Below are 13,412 nucleotides of genomic sequence, written 5' to 3'. Positions count from 1 at the left end.
CTACATAATTTATGACGTCATTAAAATTAGTTTTGGCTACCAAAACTTAACTGACGCTATTTTCATTTTCTGATGGTCGCGTCCATTATATATCAGTGACAGCATAAAAACATTTTTAGCTACATTAAAATATATCTAGCGATATTTAAAGTCAATGCCTTAGCGAGAGGCTAAATTTCAACGAGGCAAAAGGACATTGTTTTTTGGTTTTTAGAATTTGAATACCAAAGGCATTCAGTTCGGCGTTTTTGCATGGTATTCAAATCAGTGTCAAGATCAAGATTGCTTTGGAGCCGAGGTTTCAAATATCATTACTCCAGGGATATATACTAGCTATTTTTATTTAGGGGCCCAGACTGTCAAAAATAAATGTTTAACATTAGGTATATGGGCATTTTGTAGAAAAATTAAGGGACCTAACCCAAAATTCTGGGGCCATGGGCTACTGGGCCCCTGCTTATTTATATCCCTGTTACTCAGCCCGGATCTTTTCACTTTTCAAATTTTCAATATAGATCTAGATACCTTTTTTCTCATCATTCCATCTGTATTTATAAGTAATTTTTTATCTGCATCATCATCATTTTACAACAACTTGATATCTACGTTGTTACTTTTCAGAGTTCATAGATTCGACACATGAGATGGTGAAGAGGAAAGACGATGACATGTCTAAGCCTGGCTGCCTATAGAAACAGAGAATTTCATAGAACACACGAGGCAAGGTAGTGAGTTAGTTATAAATAATCATTTTTAACACTGTTTTGGAGGACAGATTTTATTTAAATTGTTTGATTAGATCTGCTTTTTATTTTTAAATAAATGACACCGATTAAACTTCACATATTTTGATACAAGTAGATTTAAACAAACACTACGCGTTAGTTACCCTGGATACCACAGAATAAAGTTGCAGTAAAGAAAATCAAAAAGACGACTGTGACATTGTAACATTTTCCACTTCTTTTAAGAAGTGTTTTGAAATTTTGCTCGTTTCTAGACTTAAGCCGGATAGTTCTTTAAAATTAGAAGGAAAAAAAAACAGTTCACTTTCATCTGATTTGTCGCTAGAATTAAGATTGATTCCGTACAAATATTTGAATAATTTTAGGTCACAAACATTTTTAAGAAATATTGACTATTGATAAAAATTTATATACAACGGCCAAAACCGACAAAAAGATTAGCCTAGTCTTTTTAAGAACTGTTTTGCAGATGTTTTTTTCGTAAGGCCTTAAAAATTCTTTGTTTCCGGTAACATGCTAAAAAAAGTTAGTGCAGGCAGGTCGAAAGTTTTTGGAGTTATTTTATTTAGTGAGACTTTTCAGAAAGAAATTATATTTGTGTCAAAAATGAATACAAATAAGGGGGTTATGCCTTTAGAACATCAATAAGTTTATTTCTAACATCACTGACCGTGTTTAAAGCATAAAAAGTTCAGTTTTGCAATTTTTTGTTATAAAGTTGAAAAAATAATTCTCCAAGGCCATAAAACATTTAGGACCGGGCCAAAAATTCAGGGTAGGTCGGGATATCGGAAACAAACAATATTTTAGGCCTAAATCACAAGAATTTTCTATACTCTAGGAAATTCCACCTGAAATTTAAAGAAAAAACGATTTTTGACAAATAATAGCACAGTTCGCCAAATTCGCTAAAAGCTCACTGCTTCATGTTAGCGCCAATCTTGAACAGAACCGTGTAAACTGACTACTTTCCAAACAAGCGAATGGCGCTAGTATTTGGCATCAGAAAATAAATATAAAACGTTGTATTGCGTCCAATACCTTTCAACAAAAAGAATACTTAGTTTTAACAGTAATGAAAACAAGAAAACAAGCTAAAGTAGTCTGTACCTGACAACCTATGATTACTTTACTACACTTGGGCTATGTTCCCCTTCACTAATTGTGTGATTCAGTTTGATCAACGTCTCGAGCGAGTTTTTTTTCTCTCAGAACCTTGTGCCGACGTTTTCCCACGGTATGATGTTTTATACATCCTTTAGCACGTAGATCCTAAAATGCACAATCAATTTTGAAACAAACGAAGACCATTTCCATGTACTGAAGCTTATTTTTATAACAACCTGAAATTATATAAGCTTCTTAAGATTGTGTACCCTTACTCCTTTTTACACGTAACATAACCAAAGAATTATTGTAGTATGTACCTACAACTGGTACACTGAAATTTAGTAATTTGAGCCGCTGACATTTTGGGCATCTGCGACGGTGACATTTCTAATTGTTTTCTACAAATCGAAGTTTGTGCAGTTGAAATATTCGTTTTCTGCATTTCATAATTTAGGCATATCTTCGTTAGTTTTGGTTCGGTTTTCGGGACGGGACATATGAGTTTACATAGGTAGCCATCTAATTCTGCAAGAATATGACTCCGATCCTATACTCAGCAAAATATATCAATAGGCTGACCGGTTCTAAATAAAATCATCGGTAATTTGGTTGTGCTTTGTATCTTTTTGGCATTTGAATATTATGTCATGAGAACATTACGGGTATTAGTGTAACTTTGATCTATTTCACGTACGTATGTAATAAGCATTCGTAAATCAAAGAGGACTCGACCTAAAACTAGAGGGGCATGTCTCCCACGACTGCCTAATCATCTGAATAGAAAGTCTGTCTTTTTATTCCGTTTACAGCCTATTGGTATCTGTTGGAGTTGGAGATGGAGTATCCGGTCTACAACTGTGTATCGGTAGTTATGTTCAAGGGTCATAATTCCGAAATGCCTGGGCCGATTTGGCTAGTTATCGAACTTGGCCGAGAATTTATTGGCAAACACATTTTATTCAAGTTTGTTGAAGATCGGATGAGAAATGTTCGACTTAGAGTGGGGACAAGCTTTCAGACAGACAGACAGACACACAGACAGGAGTAAATCAATATGTCTCCCACAACACTTTGTGGTGGGAAACATAATTAAAATCAATGTGAAAAAAAACGAAACAATAATAAAACACTTCTAAATAACATGGATGGACGGCATAACTTGAACTTAAAACGTTTTTTTTTTTTCATTCTGAGATATCGCCTAGCTGCACAACTTTCATTTAATCACGACCCCAACCCCCCCCCCCCCAAAAAAAAAAAAAAAAACCAAAAAAAACAACAACAACAAAAAACAAAACAAAACAACAGAAAAACAAATGCGGATTTGGTCATACACCGCACGTGCAATTCAATATATGGCCAGTAATGAGAAAGTGGTAGTTTCAATAACTACAATTACAAGTATGAATGGTTGTATATTTTATCAAAGTTGTATGGCTATTGCAATTTCGATCTTCAAGAACTGCAGCTACGCCCGGGCAATAATTTTCCGAAAGTCTACTTTCTGTTTGCGTTTTCAGGAAATTGTACTTTCGGTTTGAGTTTTTAAGGAAAAACCCAATCGAATATTCATTCCGTTTTATGTTGTTGTTAGAATGGAAAACGGGTATTTTTTTTTATATTAACTGCTTTATTTGTAATGTTTTGCCATTATTACAGTTGATACTTTGTTTATAATGTGACTGTCACAACATAAAATATGTGATTTTTTATAACCCTATATCCGATATTTGTTTTCTATAATATTCAGCTCAGTGCCATAACAAGAAAGGCAATCAATGGGGGTCCGAGGGCATGCCCCCTTCCCCCCCCCCCACCACCTCCCTCCGAACATTTTTCCCCCTAGGACGTCTCTGGTGCGTTCTGGAGCACTCTAAGACTGTTATATCACAGTAATAATCGTCCTTTTACCCCAAGTTAACACAGTAACTTTCAGAAATAATTATATTGACAACAAGGAAATTGAGGTTTTATCCTAGTATACGGTAGGGTAAATAATATGGTCTGATGCAATCATTTTTGTATTTGAAAGGCAATAAAATCAGAAAACTATCAGTAAACAGATACAACAACATGCTATTTATCAGTTTACCAGAAGCTTATTAGTTTATAGTACGGGAGTGGACTCTGTCCGTGTTAGGGGGGTCAGGGGGTCTCCCCCTAGAAATTTTTTAAAATACAGGTATGAAATGGTGGCCTCTGGTGTTTTGTTTGGTCTGAATTGTAAGGTATGGGAGGGGGTTCCCCCTCGTTTTAGTGGGGTCAGTGGTCTCTCTTCCTGGAAAATTTTGAAATAAAGGCCTTTGGTGAATCAAGTTTTGAGGTACTTTAGGGGGAACCCCCTCATTTTAGGGGTGGGGTGGTCAGAGGGCTCTACCTTTTGAAACATTTGAAATACAGGTATGAAATGGTGCCCTCTGGTGCATTTTTTTGGTCTAAAATTTGAGGTATGGGAGGGCTTTTCCCCCCTTTTTTAGTGGTGTCAGGATCGAGGCTCTTCCCTAGAAAGTTTTGAAATACAGATACGAAATAGTGGCCTATGGTGCATTTTTGGTTTAAATTTTGAGGTGTGGGAGGGGTTCCCCCCTCATTTTAGTGGGGTCAGGGGACTCTTTCCCTGGAAAATTTATAATAATTAAATAATAATAAATAATTGGGGTCAGGGGGCTCTTTCCCTGGAAAATTTATAATAATAATTAAATAATGATAAATAATTGGGTGCAACTTTGACGAGTATTGGCCACTTCTCAGCCAACTTGTGGGGACCGGCCCAGGATCCGGGCCTCCGGCAAGGCTATCAATATGACTGCTAGGATTTCTGTCTCACCTTGCCTCGATGATGTCATGAGGCAAATGATATTCTGATCTATTCTAATGATATTAATATACGTTTTTTTGAACTTTTATTACTAAATCAGTGTGATAGGCCTACTTTTTACTCTCTTTTTTTTGTTTTGTTTTTGGCTCCTCAAATTTTAACCGAGGCAATTGTCTCGGTTTGCCTCATTGTGGCTACGGCGCTGATATTTGTCAAAGGCTTAAATATTGATTAACATTGCAGAATGTGTAACTGAATCCATTGTATAATGAAAAGGTTTATATGCTGTATTCAAATTAAAGCATTTACGGAACTTAAATGAAAATCAATTTATAGGTGCAAAGATTATTATCAACTGTTCAAAGCTGATTATTTTGAAATCGATTATTTCTATTGATTAGGCTTAAAGTACGTGCATGTTGGTATACAGTGATAAGAGTAAGTGGATGTTATTCATTTAAAAAAAAAAAAAATTTAATTCGTTTTGTGAGGTTAACATATAGTTACTATAATTGTAGCCTTCACTTAATGTGGTTATTATGCAGTAATAATTCTTATGTAGTATTTTTTTTCAAAACATTTGATATTAATCTTTGCTCCTATAAATTGATTTTTCATTAAAGTTCCGTAATGCTTTAATTTGAATACTGCATATGAACTTTTTTATTACTGTATAGGTTTCTACAATGGATTCAATTAGACTTTCTGCAATATTAATCAATATATAAACCTTTGACAAATATTATAGAAAACAAATATCGGAAATAGGGTTATAAAAAATTCAAATATTTTATGTTCATAACAAAGAATATGACAGTTACATTATAAACAAAGTCGTTATGAGTCTTTAAATTAATTAATTGACAGTGGAATATATAATCCTTAATTTTTGCATAATGATTTTGTTTAATATGATGTTTAGTAAACCCGACACTTTATTTTGGAATGACTCCCGGTCCCATAAAACTGGAAATACATAAGCAGTAAGCGAGACATTAAAATTTCATTTTTCAGAAAAAAAGAATGAAGTGCTCAAATGCAGGGTGTGGTTTGGTGGGGCAAGGGAATTTCTGCCAGTCGTGTGGCAGCAATATGGTCCCCGACACTCCGGCTAGCACAACGATTATATGTAGTGGACAACTGAATGGTCAGCCTTGTGGAGCAGAAATCTTGCCATTGCAGAACTTTTGTATAAAATGTGGAGCCAAGGTTGACCAGAGCTTGTTTACGGCCTTGTTGGGAGCATGTACAAGATGCGGGACTGTGTTGAGCCCAGAGTGTATCTTTTGTGCACACTGTGGCTTCCAGAAGGGCGAAACAGCTCCCATGAAATTGAATGGTAAGTTTTGTATTATTTTGTTAACTGAAAAATAATGTAATTTAACACTATACATTGTAAATATTCCTATATAGAGTTACACATTTTGAAGTTTTGCCAAATTCGTAAATTCATAATGATTTTATTTTTATTTATCAAAAATGAGATAAAGATTTAGATATGTATTTTCTGAAAATGAAATTGAGTCCTGGTTGGATCGCAGTCGAGGCTACCCAGAATCCAGAAGTTCAATAATGTGTTATAGGATAAATAGGTGTTTTGTTGTCAGATTTTGCAAAAAGAGTGATGAACATGTTACGGAGTATGCCTAGCTACACAACTGACAATTCTTTATTAGTCATCAATTCACTTAGCCTTTACAACCACGATAAATTAAACCACTATAGATGAATGTTGTATTAACTAATAGTCTTGAAACTTACCTGATAAAGGTAAAATTGTTTCATTTTATTTATGCCTTGAAAGTTATCTTCAAAGGATCAGTGTTTTATTATTTGTACACTCGAGTTTATTGTTGCACCAACATGATCAAGCTATTCTTCAATGAAATATGACTACATCGTAAATTCGAATCTTTCAAAATGCAGTTAATTAATCCTTTTTGTTATAAAGTTATACTGTAGGAGAGAAAAAAAATGAAATAGAATAAAACATGTTGACGAAGTAGAGGAATAGGACTTATAATCCATACATATATAGATGATGCATTGATTAGAGACTTAATTGTTCTAAACTACCTGCAAATAAGCAAATATGTAAACGACTGTTTTCAGACTGGTGTTTCGGGCGATTTTCACCTATGCCGTCAAAATCAATCTTGCACCGCCATCACTCTCATGCCGCGAAAGACAATCAATTACCTACATTTATGTATTAGATTCGTGGATTGTCTATATATTTTTCTAAAAGTTGATCAAGTTCAAATACCTTGATACTTGCTCTTGTTTCTTTATAGTATATTTCTCGATTTAGAAAAAGACATTTTACGGAAAAATATCACTTTACGCTAGAACTGTATCTGGTTCAAAGTATTAGAAAACATTATTATTGCTTTACAAAGAGGGCTTATTAATCCCCCGCCACGAGTGGTGAGGGGTTATAGGAATGGTCTCCGTCCGTCCGTCCTTCCATAACACTTTCGTGTCCGCTCAATATCTCCTAAACCCCTTGAAGGAATTTTATAAAACTTGGGTCAAATGATCACCTCATCAAGACGATGCGCAGAACTTACAAATCAGCCATTCCGGCTCAAGGTCAAGGTCACAACTTGGGGTCAAAGGTTTAAGCCTTCCATTTTGTGTCCGCTCTGTATATCCTAAAGCCCTTGAAGGATTTTCATGAAACTTGGGCCAAATGATCACCTCATAAAGACGATGTGCAGAACTTATGAGTCAGCCATGTCGGCTCAAGGTCAAGGTCACAACTCAAGAGGTCAAAGGTTTTAGCCTTCCATTTTGTGTTCGCTCTGTATCTCCTAAATCCCTTGAAGGATTTTTATAAAACTTGGGTCAAATAATCTCCTCATCAAGACAATGTACAGAACTTATGTGTCAGCCATGCCGGCTCAAGGTCAAGGTCTCAACTTAGGGTCAAAGGTTTGAGCCTTCCATTTTGTGTCCGCTCTGTATCTACTAAATCCCTTGAAGGATTTTCTTACAACTTGGGTCAAATGATCACCTCATCAAGACGATGTGCAGAACTAATGAGTCAGCCATGCCGGCTCAAGGTCAGGGTCACAACTTAGGGTCAAATGTTTGAGCCTTCCATTTTGTGTCCGCTCTGTATCTCCTAATCCCCTTGAAGGATTCATATGAAACCTGGGTTAAACAATCACCTCATGAGTCAGCCGTGCCGGCTCAAGGTCAAGGTCACAACTTGGGATCAAATGTTTGAGCCTTCCATTTTGTGTTCACTCTGTATCTCCTAAACCCCTTGAAGGATTTTCATCAAACTTGGGTCAAATGATCACCTCATCAAGAACTCATGATTCAGTCATATCAACTCAAGGTCAAGGTCACAACTCGACGTCAAAGGTTTGAGCACTGTAGGATTGAAGGATTTTCATGAAACTTGGGTCAAATGATCACGTCATCAAGACGATGTGCAGAATTCATGAGTCAGCCATGTCATTTCAAGGTCAAGGTCACAGCTCAAGGTCAAATGTTTACCCTTTCACTATCCATAACAGTGGTGGGGGATTTAGCTGTCTTTCAGACTGCCTTGTTTTCTATATGATCTAGTAGTAATGAAACCTGCTCAGAATGTTTATCTTTATAAAAACTAGGTGAAGTTCGAAATTGGATCGCCAAAGTTACAAAAATAGGTCAGATTAGCGATACAGAGCGTTGAGGGTACTTTTATTTGTTGATAAAATTATTATCGTCAAAAAAATAGTCGCTGGAGTATTAATAGAAATATCTTCATACAATATATTCTCCTTAACTGCTGATCCTATCTTAAATAATTTGAGAGAAATTTACCTACTGAGATTGGTTCTCTACTTAGATTGTTGAAGCTATTCCAAGTCGTCAAAATACATCACCTCTAGGGGGCGTGATCACATTTCCCCATATGTATACAGTTCGATCTATAATCTTTAAATTTTATCTTATTGTATTAAATGTGTTTCCTCTTTTGCGAACAAAACAGCTGAAGGAAGTGCTTCATGCACAGGAGACAGCTTATTGGAGTCTGAACAAGACTCATCACCGGCAGTGTCTTCTGGAGGTGACGGTAAACATCAAGATTGTAGTATTGCTGCCGGTATGAATACTCCTGAAGTACTTGCGGAGACAGTCACAGATAAGGAAACAATAAAGGACTCTCAAAATGGTCTTGAGACTACTGCAAGCAAAGATGCACTTGCAGCGTCAATGGAGACAGTCACAGATAAGGTAACAATTAAGGACTCTCAAAATGGTCTTGAGATTGATGTAGGAAAAGATGCACTTGTAGCATCAATGGAGACAGTCAAAATCACAGATGAGAAAACAATAACGGAAACTCAAAATGATCTTGCTAATGTTGCAGGCAGGGATACTCCCGAAGTTATTGCTGAGACGGTCACAAATGATGAAAAAGTAAACCAAACTTTAAACGATCCTAACACAATTGCAGACAAGGATACTCCTGACAAGGGTACACTTGCTTTGTCAGTGGAGAAAGTCCCAGACAAAGACAATATGTATGAGTCTCAAAATGATCTTGACACTGCTAAAAGCAGCGATACTCCTAAAGTACTAGTAGGGACAATCTCGGAAGAGGAAAAGGAAACAGACACTCGAAGCGATTTTAACGCTGCTACGGGAAAAGATACTCCTGAAAGTACTAGTGAACACAATCACAGATGAGGAAAAAGTAACGGGCAATCAAAGCAAAGTATTAGTAGAGACAGTCATAAAGCAGGATGCGGATAAAGACAAAGTCTCTTCAGCTGAAGAAGAGTCTGTTATTGCTGTTGAAGAAAGTACTGTGCTATGTAAAGCTGAAAAAGAGTTCAGTTCCATGGGAACTCTTCAGGACCAACATGATGAACAATATAAAGAAACAGATGCAGTAGTAAATGATTCAACAGGAAGCCCGAAGGCTGGCCATACATCGCGACAGGAAGGGGCTATGTCAGAAGGTAGTGCTTTAAAACAAATTTATAGCTCAATGGATTTCAGTATGATCTGACTGCTGCTTTAAAAACAGTTGTTCAATATGATAAGTACAAAATGTATATAAATGCCAGTTTTCAGTTCATTGAATCGGATATATCCTATAAGATTTATGTTGTTTTTTTTTTATTGGTAAAGTTTTAAAGACAACACCTGATGTCAAGCTGAAACATTACAGATTTATCATACTATTAGAAACAATTTAAAACCTCAGTTATAATATAATTCTTACATCTCTACATATCTAAGCTAATAATGTGTTCTTCAAACGAACAATTTTAAACAAAACAAGCATCACATTTTACTTAATTATAGCTACAATGTAGACTTAGTTGTTAGAAATATTATAATTTAAGTTCAATATCTGACTGCTTGTCATAAACAAAAATGTTACTTTCTAAAATAGAAGAACATTGCGTCGAATATAGAAATGAATGTTTTTTTTCAAAATAATGCACGGAATAAAAAGAGAGTTTAACCTTTACCCTGCTAAATTTCTAAAATGGACTGGTCTGTCATTCAATTTGGGCAATACCATTTATATTCGAAGGGTGTTCACTGAAAATTTACTGACTGAATAGCGAACAGTGCGGACCATGATCAGCCTGCACGGATATGCAGGCACTGGTCGCAAAGGCAGAATCACTTGCCAACAGCAGGCTAAAGGTTAAACATACGGAAGTTAGCCAGACGTGGTCAGAAGCACCCTTATTTAAACATATTCAGCTCATTTGCGCATAAGGTGATCAAGGTGAGCTATTGTGAACACCATTTTTCCGTTATATATCGCCCATTGTCATCGTGTGTTGTCCTGTTACCACCATAGAAGTCATAGTTTCGGTCAAGTCTAATAGACACTTACACAGTATGTATATGCCCAAAATAAGTCTTAATATTCATGGCCATTAGGATTAGTTCTTTTTACAGGATAGCCTTTATAGCTTGGCTATTCGAAAAATAAGTTGAACTTTTGCATTTACCCTAACCAAAGAGGGCCGAATCAAATACTAAAAACAAGCTTGTGAATACTGTAGATCGAACTGTTTGTCGTTATGAAATCTTGGTCAAAGTCGAAACTTGGTCATCTGAGGAAGGGTGGGCGAGGGGCAGATATATGCCACTAAATCAAATCATAGAAAAACTTTGTTAGCATTCAGAAACAAAATTACCTAGCTTATTTAAAAGAAACTTGCTCAGAATGTCTTAGTTAAGTATACATCTGGGAATAATCACTGGGTCACCATGTCAAATGATAGAAAAAAGATTTGCCACATTCTCTACTTGATTTACATGAAACCATTCCTGCATGTAATTCATACAATCTAGGTGATTTTTTTAAATTTGGTCATCTTGGATCAAACTGTGAGTTACTAGGTTAAATAGAAAAGCCTAGTTAACATTCTAATCTATGGTGGCATATTTCTGCATACGATAACCAGATAAGTTTCGCGAAAATGTTTCGAGTTTTCACGAAAAACAGAAAAGTTTTCGCGATAACTTTTCTGTTTTTCGTGAAAACTCGATACATTTTCGCGAAACTTTTCTGGTTATCGTATGCAGAAATATGCCACCATACTAAACGCAACATTATTTCCTGATCTACAGCTTGACTGTCCGCTCAGTAACTGGAGTATCGTTTTAATGGAAATAAACCTGACTGTGCAGAAGGCGCATTATGATACAATCAAGGTCAATTTGTTATAAAAGGTCTGAAAGGGACTAACCCACAAATTTTAGGCGGAATATAATTTCTCTCAAAAATCAATAGAAAGTGAGTACTCTGAAAGTGACTAGTAGTACAAACTTATTGACATAAGATATTTGCAAAATATTCTTATAAATAACCAAAAATTTTGTGCAGAAGGTAGTAAACCGTTGCAACGCTTTTGAGAAAGGCAGAAAATTTACATTCTTCTTCCATTTTTTAACAATATCTAACTTTCCTTTTCACCCACTTTATAATTTTGTTCAGTGTCATATATACATTCAATGCCAGACTTGCTGGAAAGGAACATGTTGAAAAATTGCATCCAAACTGTTGATTAGAGCAGTCCTTTTATGATAATTCTTGATATTGAAATTTAAATGAAAATAGATAAACTTTTATCCAAGTACCAAATTATATATTATTTAGCCGATGAATTATGTGTAATTCGATCCTTTTATTTGTGATTTTAACTGCATCGAGGGCGTATAATATTTGTACTCTTGTTTCATAACCATGATTATCTGCTGTTTCAAATACTTTGACAAACGCCAGTAATGAATGGTATTAACCGAAAGAAAGTAGTACCACTTGCCTTTGACAAAAAAAAAAAAGAATTTTGATTTAAAAATTTCTACTTTGTTCCTTTTTTGGACTCGCCACCAAATGGACACACTTTTCCATGTAACACATTAAGTTAAAATAAATTTGGAAGAATTGTGATTTTTTTTGCTGCAGGTTCCCAAGACAAATTAAATGATTCGCATACAGTAGGTGCCTCCATTGACGAAAATGCAAACTTCTGCACAAATAAAGAAGGCGTGTCACAGTCGGCAGGATCAGAACATTTTGAAAAGAACGAGGATATTGTTGATAATAAAAAGGTAGAACATTCCGATGCTCATGAAGAAATGGAATTGTCTGACGAATGGGAAGATACTGAAAGCCTTAAAGATTCAAGTGAGAGTAAACGCTCTTCTCAGAAAAGAAAGCACGGTGGGGGCGGTAGTAAAGGGAAGACTGCGAAGAAAAGAGGTCGAAAAAAAAGAAATCACCCAGAAAGGTATGGCTTGTCAGCAGACGCGATAAATGCAGCTTCAATTTCAGAACGTTCAGGAAGGGTCGAAGGAAACCAAGAAGTAGGTAGAAAATTGTCGACACCAAGTACACAAAAACAGGAGGAGAAAAAGGAATTGTCTCCAGATAAGGGTGATAATTTAACATCAGATGCAAATAGCCTCTTGAAAAACAGTATGGCCATAGATTTATCATCAGATATAAAGGTATTTGGAGGATCTAAAAACACATGTAGTCCTCCTGATGGTGTTGGTACTAGTGATATCAAATATCCCCCAGATGCCTCAAAGTTAGCAACGTTTTTCAAACCGTTAACGACTCCAGGACAGACGCCTTCAAATACGGAAAACGTTGCATCTGGTGAGGAAATACCAGGCCATGTACCTACTGAGACGCAAGACTCATGCGCAGGTGAACAGACTCAAAGGAACAAGACTGATAGTCCGGCAGAAAAAGAAACAAAAACTAATACGGAAGAGCATAATGATAATGCGAAGAAGGACGGAAAGCAAGCGTCTGAACCGAGCAATCTAGAAGAAAGGAAGAAAGACAAAGACGCTCAGGTATATGGAATTTGTAGCATTTTAAGACAAATAAATTAGTGGCTTGACAAGAGGTATACAAAGTTTGTTTCGTTCATATTTCAAAATATATCATGTTTACATTATTGTATTTTACGTCATAGTTTGTGTTTCTATGTATTTGCCTGCTTTCCCTCTTTAACTTTTGAATATTAAATTTTTAGCAATTGTTTTATGTGCTTAGTAATAAAAAAACAAATTCACAAAGTGTGGTAAGTTTGTGAAACTATCTGTTTTTCATTTCTCTTCAGAATCGGGTCTCTAAGGATAGCAAACAGGCCAAGAACAAGAAGTAAGTTTAAAGTATCATTTTTCAGATAAGAGCGCAGGGAGTTTGCGAGTGTCATTAAAGAAGAAAATTTGACAATTATTGGCGA

At 35.8% G+C, this 13,412-nt stretch overlaps 2 protein-coding genes across 2 annotated transcripts in view; both read left to right on the top strand.

The window, feature by feature from the left end:
* Window positions 1–621: 621 nt before the first annotated feature.
* Window positions 622–9,363, top strand: LOC128556198 (uncharacterized). The gene is made up of 3 exons (XM_053540379.1): window positions 622–725; window positions 5,689–6,013; window positions 8,663–9,363. Exons 2-3 carry the CDS (start codon window positions 5,698–5,700, stop codon window positions 9,361–9,363), a joined length of 1,017 nt encoding a protein of 338 aa, XP_053396354.1. The 5' UTR covers window positions 622–725; window positions 5,689–5,697.
* Window positions 9,364–9,504: 141 nt separating this feature from the next.
* Window positions 9,505–13,412, top strand: part of LOC123550957 (E3 ubiquitin-protein ligase rnf213-alpha-like) — a 158,058-nt gene continuing 154,150 nt past the window's right edge. The window contains exons 1-3 of the mRNA XM_053540043.1: window positions 9,505–9,638; window positions 12,116–13,017; window positions 13,287–13,327. Of these exons, the coding sequence (XP_053396018.1) occupies window positions 9,518–9,638; window positions 12,116–13,017; window positions 13,287–13,327 (1,064 nt within the window). The 5' untranslated portion in view covers window positions 9,505–9,517. The remainder of the gene's footprint in view (window positions 9,639–12,115; window positions 13,018–13,286; window positions 13,328–13,412) is intronic.

Source organism: Mercenaria mercenaria, chromosome 4 (genome assembly GCF_021730395.1).
Source record: "Mercenaria mercenaria strain notata chromosome 4, MADL_Memer_1, whole genome shotgun sequence".
Taxonomy (NCBI): domain Eukaryota; kingdom Metazoa; phylum Mollusca; class Bivalvia; order Venerida; family Veneridae; genus Mercenaria; species Mercenaria mercenaria.
This window is presented reverse-complemented; position numbering and strand designations above follow the sequence as displayed.

Bases quoted from the DNA above. Each gene is read 5' to 3' on its own strand.
- LOC128556198 (XM_053540379.1), top strand. From the start codon at position 5,698: ATGAAGTGCTCAAATGCAGGGTGTGGTTTGGTGGGGCAAGGGAATTTC. The intron at 6,014-8,662 runs GTAAGTTTTGTA...CGAACAAAACAG, and splicing joins AGCTCCCATGAAATTGAATG to CTGAAGGAAGTGCTTCATGC.